A 14,112-nucleotide genomic window follows, 5' to 3' on the forward strand; every position below is an offset into this window, starting at 1 on the left:
CTAGTTACTTGTGTCTCACAGCTGGATTGCACCCATGTCCAGAGTGCACCTAGGTAATTTTGAAGCCTGGCTCTAAAGGCCTTTGCATCCCTCCCACCCCCACAAATTAAGCATCATCATGCTCAGCTGGGCATGCACCCTCAGCTTGGGCGATCACATCACCTGGGATAGATGGTCCCGGGCTTGGGGTGGCCCCAGGGGCTGTGGAGGCCCTGGACTTTGGCCCGGAAATCCAGGGGTAAGGGCGCCTCTGCCCATGTCCTGCTAACTGGGCAAAGAGGCACCTTTTTAACGTGGCGATTCTCTTTATTTAGCAGGGGGAGAGTAACTGGCCCTATCCACCCCCAGCACAGTACCTCCAGTGACTGTTGCAGGTGTCAATCATGTTTCTTTTTAGATTGTGAGCCCTTTTGGGGACAGGAATCCATCTTATTTATTAAATATTTCTCTATGTAAACTGCTTTGGAACCTTTTGTTGAAAAACAGCATATAAATATTTGTTGTTATAAAGGTTTGTGTTTGTAAGCAACCAATAAAATGTCCCTAGATAAAATTATGGGGGGATCCATAAATAAAACAAACTAAGAAAAGTAAGTTGCAAGCTGGGGCTCAAGGTTGACTACTAACATAAATGTTGTAAAGTATTTTGTTCACCAGAAAGAGTATGGAGATGGCTAAATGGGCTTTTTGTTTGGGGTCAACCCTTGACCAAATAGTGTCCCACACAAGGAGTGTCTTTGGCACTCCTTCAATTGGTTTGACTTTAGAACCCACTGGTTTTTTAAAAAAAATTGCATTTGTAGCAATTTGTCTTTCATGACTTTGATGCATGATCTGCATGCATGAAATATAATAAGCTTAAATAATTGAACTAAAAATAACATAAATTCTTGGCTTCAGATGGTTTGCTTGGGTCTCCTGCTCCTAGATCTGGCCCTGTCTGCCACTACTTAAAACAAGTGTCACTGCTGCAATATTGTGTTTGTGTGTGTACGCGTGCATGCATATCACTCTTTCACATGGATGTGTCTGATAAAGATTTTCCCCCCTTCTCTTTGCAGAGTATGGCTCGGAAGATATTGACATTCTTCCTAATGGCCTGGCTTTCATTAGCTCAGTAAGTATTGCTACACTCTTCTTTCTTCCCCGCACATGGTATGTTGTTTTGAGGTCAGGAGTGTAGGAAGACCCCCCGGGTCCAGCGGACAAAACCTGGGTGGGAGGCTCCTGCTCCTCCACCCCAAGCCACGCCCCCTGCAGGGGCAGGGCAACAAGCATCTCACCACCACCCCTGCCTGCCCGCCACCGCTCCCCTTGCCCTGCCGCTGCTACTTAGCTTGACCTCCAGGAGTGGGGGGGGGTGATCAGAGCGGGGCAGGCCACCCCCCATGGCAGCGGCAGCGGGCCTCTCTCCTCTGGCTAAATTGCGCACCTGCCCAGTTCGACTATGGTGGACATTACATGCCCATGACGCACAGGCATGCAACGTCCACCATAGTCGAAGTTCGCAGGTGAGCAGTTTGGTTAGAGAAGAGAGGCCTGCCACTGCCATAGGGGGTGGCCTCCCACCCCCTCTGTGGGGGGCTCTGGTCACCCCCCACCGGAGGCAAAGCAAAGAAGTGGTGGCGGGGCAGCAGCGGGGCAGTGGCAGCAGCAGTGGGGCGGGATAGGGCAGGGGCAGCTGCAGCGGTGAGGTGGTCTCTTTGGGGGCCCCTTGGAGGGCCCCCTGACCCATTGGACCCCTGGTCAGTTGTCCCTGCTTGTCCAATGGGCCCTGCTTGTCCAATGGGCGTAGTGCCCATGGTTGAGGTTCATTGTGCACCTCCAAAGGCCCCTAGGCCCAGGCTCCAAAATTACCTAGGTGCATCTCTGCCTGCCGGCGCACAGGCATAGCTAGGGGAAGTGCCAGGATGGCAGAAAGCACAGGAGGAGCAGGTCTAGACCTGCTCTCCTCTGTTTTAAAGTGGCTGTGTAAGCCCTTAAACTTAAAGGGAGGAGCTGGTGATTCGGACAGCTGGATTGAGTTTTGGCACATTCCTATTGGATAAGGCCGGTTGCTCTCCCTCTGCTAAATACCGTATTTTTCGGAGTATAAGACACACTTTTTTCCTCGAAAAATATCCGCCCAAATGCAGGTGCGTCTTATACTCCGAAGTTTAGGGGCTTGTCGGGAAAGAGAGGGGGGGAGGAGGAGGAAGAGGAGGAGGATGTCCTCTGATGACAACCCAGAAATTCAGGCTTTACTGGCCGGGCCGATACCGTATTTAAGCGGCCAAGGCCACAACCTGTGCGACTCTTTGACTCGCTTGTGCCAGCTCCAGCGGCAGTTGCAGCTCAACATCCATCCTCCTTCGGGCCGGCGGAGAAGGAAGGAACAGGAAAAGGAGGGAGGGTGGAGGGGAAAGCGAAGGTCCGGACGGGCCCTTCTGCGAAAAGCTTGACGCTGTTACTGCTGCTGCTCCCTGTACCGGCTCCTTCGCCTCTAGCCCCGTCCTTCCCTCTCCACTCGCACCGCTTGGTCTCGTCTGCTCCTCACTCCCTGCCATGTTGGATTGTGCAGCCGGAGCCAGGGAGAAGTTGGAAGTTTAGGGCTTGTCGGGAAAGAGAGGGGGGAGGAGGAGGAAGGGCAAGCAGCGAGGATTCGCTTACCACCTCCCTTCCTCTCTCGCTGGGGCCTGCCGGGAACGGCCTAGTCAGACCGCCCGCCGCCCCCCTCCCCGGGCTCCTTCTGGTTGCTGCCCCGATGCTGCTGCAGTGAGGGAGGCTGCTGCGCCGCTGCCCTCTGAGGGGATGTGGGGCCCGACCTGGAGACGAGCCCGCGCAGGCGAGCACCAGCCCGCAGGAGCTACCAGAGGCACAAGAAGAAGTGGAGAAGGAGGTCCCGGGCAGGCCCCGCTGGCAGCCGTGATGAGCAACAACCAGCAGCAGCTGCCGCTGCCACGGTGGGTCACCAATGTGGGCTCACTGCTGCTGGCAGAAGGAGGGAAAGGACAGAGCGGGGCACGGTGGGAGGGCTTGGAGGGAAAACTGAAAAACTGGATTAAAATCAAGGTGCGTCTTATAGTCTGTAGCGTCTTATAGTCCGTAAAATACGGTATGAGCATCACCACTTTAAAAAGTGTCTCTTTGCTCAGTTAGCAAGGTTCTATGATAATAACACTAATTATGGGGGAAACCTCACAGTTCTCCAAGTTCATATTTAATAGAAAAAAGTGCTTTGCTCCTAAGTGGAAGCAGAAGTTTTCAATCTCATCTCGTGCATGACTGAGGAGCGAGGAGCTTGTGAGTCCATGGTTTGCTGAGGCCAGTTCTTGGAGTGCTCAACCGTGGCTTAGTGTTATATCTGAACTGGGCTGTAGAATCGTTCAATTGTCTAGCCTTTTGTATCTGATCTAGAGGACTATGGCTGTTCTGGGGGTGGAGTGGCTATAAAGTGTGGGTGAGCGTAGGGGTGTGCACGGTGCCGGTCCGTGTGCTCCTGGGAGGGTGGGGAGGTCACGTTAAAGGGCAGGGGAGGTGCTTCTTATCAGCCTCCAACCCGCCACTTCCAACCTGCCACTTGCAGCCCCGTTCAGCACATGGACGGGGCTGGACACATCTGGCACGCACGTGCGTCGGCCCATGAGCATGGCCACGCTAAACAGGGCTGCAAGCAGGAAGCTGAAGTCTCGTGCCCACGCTGTTTAGGAGAACACCGTGGGGAGGGCGGGAAGCGGCATGGCAGGGGCTGACAGGTAGGAAGCACCTTTTCTGTCGTTTAACGTGACTACCCCCCCCCCACCCTCTGAACTGGTTTGAACGCTGGCGGCCCAGACCCGTTCGGCGCTCCTGGTTCCGTGCACATCCCTAGGTGAGAGTAGAGATGTGAAGGCCTTGCAGTCCCCCCCCCCCCCCGAAAAAAAAGGAAATCCCCCCCCGCTCCATTTTTCTGTTGTGTTTTCCTTCCAGACCTTCAGATCTCTAGGTGAGAATCTCACATCCTTGGTGATGTCCTCTTTGAATCTGAGCTGCCTTTTAATTAATCAATCATATTTTAATGTCCTAGAGATGGGGCCATCAAGGTGCCTGTGCACAAACCAATATGAACCTGTCAACCTTGTTGCTCTCAGAGCTGCTGTTTGTGACTCAAGGCTGCCTTTATTTGTTTTTAAAGGGTGTAAAAGGTCTACACAGTTTTGCACCAGACAAACCGGGGGAAATACTACTGATGGATCTAAATGAAAAAAACCCTCGACCAGCAGAACTGAGAATCAGCCGTGGGTTCGATTTGGCATCCTTTAACCCCCACGGGATCAGCACGTTCATTGGTGATGGTAAGTAGACTTTCCCATAAGTAAGGGGTCTACAGTTAAAACATGTTGCTTGCTATCCCAATGGGCATAACTCCTTTCGTTGGAATCAGTGTAATTTAAAAGTGCTTATTTTTGACTAGGACTTGATTTCTAAAAACAAAAAAGAATGGCAGTTTGCTAAAGCTGCATCTGTATGTAGGAATGACTCTCAGCCCACGACTCAGTTTGCTCTGACCGTTTAAGTCAGTGATGCAGCAGTTGTGGTTCCTCTTGCCTAGTCCTGGAGGAGTTGTCATTATTACCCCAAGTGCAGGAGTGGAAGATGGATGGTAGGATCAGGGAAGTAACAGAAAGGAGAAGGCCCAGCTACTGCATCCCCTGTTCAATTAGATTTAGAGCAAAACTGCAGATTCTGATCTGGCAACGGCAGCTGTAGGAGAGGTTCTCCTATGGCTTCAGTCTAGAAGCACACTTTGCATTTCTCTGCTATCAGAGAATTTGGATCTTGCTTTTCTCCCTTGCAGTTTGCATGGTGTTTCACTGGCAACCTAAAGATTGCTCTCCTTGCTGGATCCTTTCTGCAGTCAGACCGGCTCTGCAGATGCTGCTCCTGATCTGTGCCTCCTTCTGCAAGGCCTTTGAACATAGAGAGGTCAAGCAGTTTATCAGCTTTCCCAGCCCAGTTCCCCGTGCGGGATTGGAGAGAGTGCAGAATAGCTGTTGTATCTGTGCAACAGTCTGCCCCCCGTGTTACAATAGGAGACTGCTGGATAGTGGCAGATGTGTTGAGCGTTGCCATAATTCGCCATCGAAGCTCTCAGAAGGGCACATGTGCCTCCTTGTAGGCTTTGTCAGACTCACTTGATTGTTCACTTTCACTAGACGATGCTGTATACCTCTTTGTGGTAAACCATCCCCATTCCAAGACAACGGTGGAGCTATTTAAGTTTGTGGAGGAGGAGAATTATCTTGTGCACCTGAAAACCATCAGACATGAGCTGCTGGCAAGGTAATTCCTATCAGAATGAATCTCTCCTCTTTGATATTGAGAAACACAGCTTAACTTAGAAGGCCTTTCCCCAATTTTAATTATATACCACCTTTCGTCCTAAGACCCCGGGGCAGTTAACAACAAGATAAAAACAGAGCAAATAGAACTAATAATTTCAAAAGAGCAAGGGACCAAAAATTGACCCAAACCCCTCATAAAAAGAGCAGCCTTCACTTTCCTCCTAAAGGGTGGGAGAGAGGGAGCCACTTGGCTCTCATGGCTGTAAAGAGTGCTATGAAGTGTTCTGAAGAGCTACGTAGTAGTTCTGTGAAAATCAGTCTGTTTGAGCAGGATGGTTAGAAAACGGCAGCCTGACTCAGTGGGTCAGCTTGGCTCTTCATGCTTTTTAGCAGACTTGGGTCCTCAGATGATGTTGGACTACAACTCCCATTATTGCCTTTGGCCAGTGTGGCTGCGTATGATGGGAGTTGTAGTCCATCAATATCTGGGGGCTTTGAGAACCCCTGCTTTGTGGAGGGGTTTGTATACCAATTGTCCAATGATTATGATGATTGTGTATCTTTGTGGTGATATTCATTCTCTCTCTCTCTCTCTCTCTCTCTCTTTCTTTCTTTCTCTTTCTTTCTTGTAGAGGGAATGGTATTGTGGCACTGGGTCCTGACAGTTTTTATGCCACCAATGACTTTTACTTCTCAGAGAGGATCTTGATGTACTTGGAATTGTTCCTAGGCTTAACTTGGACAAACGTTGTTTACTACAGCCCAAAAGAAGTCAAAGAAGTGGCCAAAGGATTTTATTCTGCCAATGGAATCAACATGTCACCTGATGGGAAGTAGGTTTGGAATAGACTGTGTGGCTTATACATATGGTGGTGTGAATGTGGTTACATGTGACTTTTCCAAGGACATGTGTGGGAACATGTCAATGGATGGTAACTCATCTCTACTTCCAGGAGGTATTTCGGTTTGCCCACCATTCAAAAATGAAGGTATAAGGAGGGAAGGCAGTCTTCAACTGGGCCATAATTGAATGGTAACCTTTTGATCTGCTAGTTTGGGAACAACCCTCAAGTACAGGAGAAGTGCCAAGGAGAAGAGAGCTGGTCTTGTGATAGCAAGCATGACTTGTCCCCATAGCTAAACAGGGTCTGCCCTGGTTGCATATGAATGGGAGACTTGATGTGTGAGCACTGCAAGATATTCCCCTCAGGGGATGAAGCCGCTCTGGGAAGAGCAGAAGGTTCCAAGTTCCCTCCCTGGAAGCATCTCCAAGATAGGGCTGAGAGAGATTCCTGCCTGCAACCTTGGAGAAGCCGCTGCCAGTCTGTGAAGACAATACTGAGCTAGATAGAGCAGTGGTCTGACTCAGCATATGGCAGCTTCCTATGTTCCTAATTGCATGAAAGAAATGCACGATGTCTTCAGTTGTGTGCACAGCAGCTCCATGCTGTTTGTCCCAATTCAAAATATTAAGTGGGTTTTTAAAAAAGAAAAGTAAATACTGGGGGGTGGAATAGGCTGTGTTTTCCTTTGATTTCAAGTATTGCTACTTCCTGTTTCTAAACAGTTACCTTTTTAGCTGGTTGATTTACTGCTGTTTTTAGTTGCTAATCCTGCTTGCTAAACTAATGTAGCATTTGTTTTCTTGAAGTGTAGTAACTAAGGTGTTAATGTCATACTTGACATCAAACCTAATGTGAACATTAAGTGGGAGTTAACTTTAAATGTGCAAAATCGATGTGAAAGCACTTGGGAGGATAAGGACTCTTTCTTATACGCTGTTTCCGTGTGTGAAGCAGCTTCACTTGGCGGACTGCTTCAGAGGTGGCTTTGGTGAAATGAGGTTTCGGTGCTTTGACCCGCCCACCCCACCCAAATTACTTACAGAACTTGGCAAGGGACAGGCTGCTTTCCTCTAACATCATTTCCAGCTGCAAGGGAACAGGCGGTTTCCTTCTGTAGCCTGACTTTGAAAATGACAGAGAGGAGATTCTCACGATCCACCAAAAGCGGGTGAAGGGAGCCTAGCCCACTTTGGGAGGATCGTATGCTGCCAGGGGAGCTGCCCAGCTCCCGGCAGCAAACCCTCCTAATTCCCCCTCCCCTTAGATGAGGTTAGTGGAGCGAGCGCTCTGCTCACCCCGTCGATTTGCTTGTGTATTGCTGCGGTGCAGCTCCGCACCGTGGCGTCACACGAGGAGAACCCTGCCAGGAGGCTGAAACAAGCCTCCCGGCCCTGGGGGTCTCTTCAGGATGCCCCCCGCACTTGCACGGGGCATCCTGGAACTTCCAGGGGCTGTGAGGTCCTCGATCCCCACAGCCCCCACTGGCACCATGGTGGAGCTGACAGTCGTGTGTGTGGCCGATCTGGCTGCCCAGGGCTACAGGAATGATCATCTGTGGGGAGAGCGGGCTAAGCCCGCTTTCCCTGCAGACCCCGTTTAGGCGAGTCTCACTGATCGTCAGACTCGCCTCAGAGTTTTTCCCCTTCTCCTCGAGTCCAGGCAATGCAGCAGGTGTTCTTTGTATTTTATAGCTTTTTAAAAAAACTGCAGCCTTTGTTTTGCTCTCAAAGACTACAAATCCCAGGAGCGGCCACGCCAAAGGGAAGAAGAAGACCTTGTCATGTTCAAAGTCCGGCCACGGAAGATGGTTTCTGCTCTTTTGTGGTCAGGAGTGAAGGTAGAGGAAAGCAGCCTGTCTCCCAGCCAGGTGTAGTTTGGAGGGTGGGACTGAGGCGAGCAAACTTGGCCTGAAGGGTTTGCCCAGTTTGCTTCACTTCAGCTCCAACCAGATGGTGCTTTGCTGGGGGCTAAAATGGGATGAAGCCGAATAAGCTCCCAAATAACTCCCACAGCCCTAATAAGAGATGCTTCTTCAAACATACAACCATGGTATGTTGTTACATGAATCAACCTCAAGACCTGTACATTACCCCTCCTCCCCTTGCACCCTCCCACACTTGGAGGCTCTTCTCACGACCCATGAGAAGAGCCTCTAGGGAGCCTCTAGGCTTAGCCCGCTCTCCCTGCACACAAGCAGGGCGGGAACCCTGAGCGGCCGGATTGGCCACCCACATGACTGCCGGCTCCATTACGGAGACTGCTGGCTCCGTTACGGAGCCGGCGGGGGCTGGGAGGACCGAGGACCGTGTGGCCCCCGGAAGCTCTAGCATGCCCTGCGCGAGTGCGCAGGGCATGCTGGAGAGACCCCCGAGCCGGGAGCCTGCTTTTCAGCCTCCTGGTTGGGGATCTCCTCATGAGTAGCCGTGGTATAGAGCTGCACCGCGGCTATTCACGATTACAAAAACTGGGTTTGCGGAGCGCTCGCTCCGCAAACCCGGTTTAAGGGGAGGGGTACTGTAGCAGGTGACCCACTTACAAACCACCGGGCTCGCAGCCGAGCCTGGTGGTTCACACGATCGGAGAAAATCGGGCTTGCCTCCACTAGCCAAATTTTCTCCCATCGTGTGAATAGCCTCTTGATTTTCTTGGCAAACCATATAGGTCGTGTTCTACTCAGGATTGGGAGCTGTATGTGCTCCCAATTTTCGGTTGTATGGAAGCCAGGTAGGAGGAAAACCTGGGTAGAAGTGATTGTGTGGAAGCCAGGTAGGAGGAAAAGCTACCTAGGTTTTCCTCCTACCTTGCTTCCACACAATCACTTCTACCCAGATTTTCCTCTCACTTTGCTTCCACACAACCCAAAATTGGGAGCACACACAGTTCCCAAACCCAAGTAGAACACAGTTTTTGATTGTGTGAATGACCTCATAGTTTGCCATTACATCTGAACCAGGTAAACTCTAGTTTCACAAATCATTTTTGGGCCTGATATGGATGTTACATTAAGCTGCGGTTTCCTGAGCAGAAAGCTCTTCTAAGTGTGACCCTAAATAACCATAATCATGTTATGAATGATGGGTTATGAATGATGGATCACTCAAGCTGGATAGTTGTGAATGGCTTTGAAGTTGTATACTGTATAAACAACAACTTGATTTCTCTCTCTCAAGGTAATTTACATAGTGAAATGAAAAGATGGTTCCTTGTCTGAAAGGGGCTCATAATCTAAAGGGAGACACCAGTAGCAGCCTACTGGAGAGCCATTGTGCTATGTGGAGTAGTTGCTTCTCCTCTTGCTAAATATAAGAGAAGTCACTGCTTTGAAAGGTACCTCTTTGCCAGCTTAGCAGGGAATAGTAAAATATCTCGTGTATTCAAAGGCTTTTTCCGTGTATATAAAACTGGAAGCTCTTCACTAAAGAACTAAATTTGCTTTTCTTTCATTTCCAGGTATGTTTATGTTGCTGATTTGCTGGGTCATAATATTCATGTCTTCGAAAAGCATGCCAATTTCAGTTTAAGTCCTTTGAAGGTAAGCTTTGGTCAGTTTGGGACAGAGTCCAATCAAGGTGTACTTTGTGTAACTGAAACAAGGCAGGGATGTTTGGCAGTTTCCCCGCAAATTGATTTCTACTCATATAGTTATCTGTGTAAGAATGTATCTGCATGTACCCATCCATTAGCATGAGTAGGTGAATCTTGTTGACACTTGGAGATTTTGCAGTGTGATGAAGGCAGCGGCATGTCACCAACAGTCGCCCAAGGAACTGCTCCCACCAACGTTTAAGAGCTGTACCCATGTCACTACCTAAAACCATGTGACTAGCAAAAAAAAAAAAGTGCACTTATCTACTGAGCACTTTGGCTCATCCCCATGTAGTGTGTCCTATATAAGGAAATGTGGAAAAAAATGTGGAGGAAAATATGGAAAAATGAGGAAAATGTGGAGGAAATGTGGTGGTGGTGGTGGGGGAGTGCACATATCCACTGACCACTTCGGCTCATCCCCATGCGGTGTGTCCTATATAAGATGGGTTCAGGGGCACTGTGGGCTGAGGAGGAAATGTGGAGAGAGTACTGGCAAGCATCCAGAGGGGAAAAGGTTTGCTCCACTGAGCTGTACAGGGCTGCTGGGTATTGCTAGATTTGCGCTATTCAGGCTTTATGTGTGAAGGTGTCCCTGAGCTGGGTGGACCCCAAGCCAAGTGGAGACAGCTCCATTCTCAGATGGTGGAGTTGCCCTTAAGGTAGCCTCAAGGGTGCTTCCTTTCTTCTTCTTTAGGCTTTTGATGATCTACTCTGAGAGGGAACTTGGGATAAGATAGCAATGAGCGGCCCACATAGAGCACAGAGAAACAGGAGTTGGTGCCTCTCAGATGTAAAGCTTTCAGCATGGCACCTATTATTTTCAATGGGCACTGCATGTGCAGCATTATGTCGTACAACTTTAATTGGGAGGGAAACTCCCCTGTTATGCAACAGCACAGGTGGGGTTTCAACACATGCAGAAGGGGTGTGCGTGAACAGTTTGTCCCGAATAGGTTTGCCTCAAACTAGGGCTGGTTCAGAGGTTTGATTGGGGACCGAACCAGGGACGGTTCGGTCTGTGATTGACTTGAACTGGGCCCAGTTCAGGCAAACCAATTTGGGACGAAAAGGGGCAGCTGGGAGGGGGCAAGGAGAGGGGGCTTATCCAGCTCCCAGCCGGCGTAGCTGCCGGCACCGCCGCTCACCCTCCTGTTGTCGCTAGCGCGCCCCCTCCCGTCTTTTACTGAGCCACCAGCTTGGCAGTGGCTCAGTACTGGCTTCTGTGAAGGCTCAGTAAAGGGGAGGGGGTTGCTCTTGCCGCGCTGGGAGGGCAAGCAGCCACACCTGCAGCTGTACCAGCCAGTCGGCGATAAGTAGCTTCCCCCACCCCTTGCTGCTGCCACCGAGGAAATGCCCCTTTACTTGTAAAGGGGAATCCTCACTCGATTTTCCTTTACAAGTATATCCCCTGAACTGGTTTGGTGGCTGGACCGGACCTGGTTCGGACAGACACGGAACCAGGCTGGGCCAGTTCGAATCTGGTTCAGATTTGACCCAAACCGGCCAGACCAGTTCTGTGCACACCCCTAACATGCAGCATACCAAATAAACATTATCGTTAATAAATGGCTATTGTTCTGAACACCATGCATGGCAACTACAAGCTTGACCTTTGTTTTGCTTGATTTTTTTCCTGTCTACTTTAGGTGCTACAGTTAGACACTTTAGTCGATAACATATCTATTGATCCTTACACTGGAGACCTTTGGCTAGGATGTCCCATCGATATTTTAAAACTGTTCCTCTATGATCCAGAAAAACCACCTGGCTCCCAGGTTAGTAGAAATGATTTCCATGATAGAAAAGAGATCTGGCTGCTGCCTTAACATTCTTCCCAGCAACAGCTCAGCCTCATCTAAGAGGTGGGATAAGCCGCTGTTGCCATGTATATGTATGTCCAGCTGGCCAGTATGGCTGCCTTGGGCAGCATCCAGATGGCAGTGGCAAGGCATTGCCTGCTTGGTGCCATTTGGGTGTAGAAAAGCTTGGAAAGCTGCACCATTGGATAGACCACTCTCTCCCCACTCCCTCACCCCTACCCTTTTCCTTGGCTTCTGGTGTTTCGTTCCAACATCATGGCACCTTTCTACTAGTAGTAGACTGGTTTTCAATTAAAGTTCTCAAAGCAGTTTACAGAGGAGGAGGTTCCTTGTCCCCAAAGGGCTCACAATCTAAAAAGAAACATAAGACAGCCCCCAGCAACAGTCGCTAGATGTTTGTGTCTGTGTCATTTGCATTAACTTTCATGCAGGCAACATTACAGGGCCGATGTATGCTTGCACGGAATGTCAGCCACTGTCCTTTTGGTCTCATCCAATCCCGTGGCTTTTATTACCACCTATATGCTGATGACACCCAGCTCTACTGCAGAACGTTCTCCTACCATCCGCACCTGTATCTCCAACGCTGCTCCTGACATTTTGGTTTGGATGCTTCATTGAAACCTCAACCTCAGTCTGTCCAGGGCAGAATTTCTCATCTTCCCTCCTCCTTTCCTTTTATCCATTCCCTCTAGCTCTACCACTTCCAGCCTCCTTCCTGAAGGCCTCCTGCTCCCTCAGCCAGCTCTGCCCTTCCTCCTTGCTGCCCCTCATGCCTGGAACTCTCTCCCAGATCATCTGCCTGATGCCTCATACTGCCTTCAAATCCCTTCTCAAAATCCATGTTTTCCACAAAGCCTTTAGCACAACCCCCTAATTCCCATATGCTGCTACATCCAAGCTTATGTATGCGTGTGTGAAATAATGGCATGTTCTTCCCGCATTTCGCCTGCCTGCTCTTCCTCGGGACTCTCCTTTGTGTGTCTATCTAGATTGTGAGTCCCTTGGAACAGGGACCTGTCCTGTCGTCTGTTGTGAAGTACCACACACATAGATAGCCCTGAATACGTAATAATAAAAACAAATGAGAGGGCACCTGTATCCAGGAGCAATTCTTCCTTGAAATTAAGATCCCTTAATTCCTCTTGAGCTGTATAAGCAATTTCTGCCATGAAGGACATAGAGAAAATTCAGAATCTTGTTAATCTTAAAAAAAAAAAGATTATCGGAAACTTTCCTTAAATTTGATGGAAACATTCTTTTAGTTCTTTCAACTTGTTTATATTTTTTTCTGCTACTCTTTCTGAACAGTTTGCAGAACAGACTGAATTAATATGCAATGTGAAATTTTCAAGTTATTGGCACAGATGTTGTATAAGTGTAATGCAAACCAATGTTAAATGTTGCTGCCTTTCAGGTCTTTCGCATCCAGGACATTCTTTCTGAGAAGCCTTCAGTCACCCAAGTGTATGTTGATGATGGATCGATAATTCAAGGAAGTTCAGTGGCTGCACTATATGGCAAGAAGCTGCTTATTGGCACTGTGTTTCACAGAGCACTATCCTGTGACTTGTAACTTGTTCTTCATGGGTTTTGCCACAACAGAAAAGGTTGATGTCATCATCTGAGCTTCCTACCACATGCAGTTCTGAAATGGTGAACTTGACTGTGTTGCAATCAAGGTTAACCACCAGAGTGTTATGATTCTCTAAAAGAGATCAGCAACACTGGAAGAGATGTTGGATTTATACAGTAAAATTTGACAGAGAACTTCAAATTATGTCTGCTTTCATGGAGAACAAGATAATACTTCTGCATTCTTTTGAATGACAAATTATAATCAGTTGCCTTAAGGATTCGCGAGAAAGTGACTCATTGATGCTAAAAATGTCCACACTTTTTTGTGGGGGGATTCACTTTTAAAAACTCGATGAATTTTGTTTAAAGTTCTCAAACACCTGAGATGTGGTGCATTCAAAATGTCTGATTTATTTTTTCATTTCCTGCTCTCTTCTTTTTTAAAAAAAGAAATGTATCCTTGGCAAGTATTCCTTTCTAGATGGAGTGGCGTTTAGTGCCTGGATAGGCTGATGTCTAAACCGGATGGCCCTGATCCAAAAGTATGTGCAGTCCAGGGATGTGCATGGTGACCTCTTTTAAAATAACAAAGCAATAAATGCACCTATCAGCTGTTCTAAGGGGAATGGGGTGGGCAGATAAATTTGCCCCGCTCTACTTCCCCCAAAAGCTTCAATAAGGGTGTTGCATGTCCAGCTGTAGCAGCTGAACCCAGGAGAGGGGAGCATGTGTGTTAGTTTCCAACACAGTTCCCCTATCCAGTTAGGCAGCCTGCTTCCGTGCATATACGGTGCCCAACTGGATCTGAGTGGATGTGATGAAACCTGGGCTATATTGGAAGCTCCCTTATACAGAGCCAGATCATTGGTCCATCTAGCTCAGTATTGACTACCCTGGCTGGCAGCTGCTCACCAAGGTTTCAGATGGATCTCTTCCAGCCTAAACAGGAGATATCAGAGATAAAACCTGGGATCCTTT

The 14,112-nt window shown here is 48.8% G+C and overlaps 1 protein-coding gene across 1 annotated transcript in view; it reads left to right on the forward strand.

Moving 5' to 3' along the window:
- The window catches only part of LOC128331984 (serum paraoxonase/arylesterase 2-like), a 29,263-nt gene extending 15,676 nt beyond the window's left edge, over positions 1-13,587 (forward strand). The window contains exons 3-9 of the mRNA XM_053266120.1: positions 1,062-1,117; positions 4,154-4,313; positions 5,175-5,301; positions 5,936-6,136; positions 9,599-9,680; positions 11,383-11,511; positions 12,974-13,587. Of these exons, the coding sequence (XP_053122095.1) occupies positions 1,062-1,117; positions 4,154-4,313; positions 5,175-5,301; positions 5,936-6,136; positions 9,599-9,680; positions 11,383-11,511; positions 12,974-13,132 (914 nt within the window). The 3' untranslated portion in view covers positions 13,133-13,587. The remainder of the gene's footprint in view (positions 1-1,061; positions 1,118-4,153; positions 4,314-5,174; positions 5,302-5,935; positions 6,137-9,598; positions 9,681-11,382; positions 11,512-12,973) is intronic.
- The last annotated feature ends 525 nt before the right edge of the window (positions 13,588-14,112 follow it).

This window comes from Hemicordylus capensis, chromosome 6 (assembly GCF_027244095.1).
Source record: "Hemicordylus capensis ecotype Gifberg chromosome 6, rHemCap1.1.pri, whole genome shotgun sequence".
Classification (NCBI taxonomy): Eukaryota; Metazoa; Chordata; class Lepidosauria; order Squamata; family Cordylidae; genus Hemicordylus; species Hemicordylus capensis.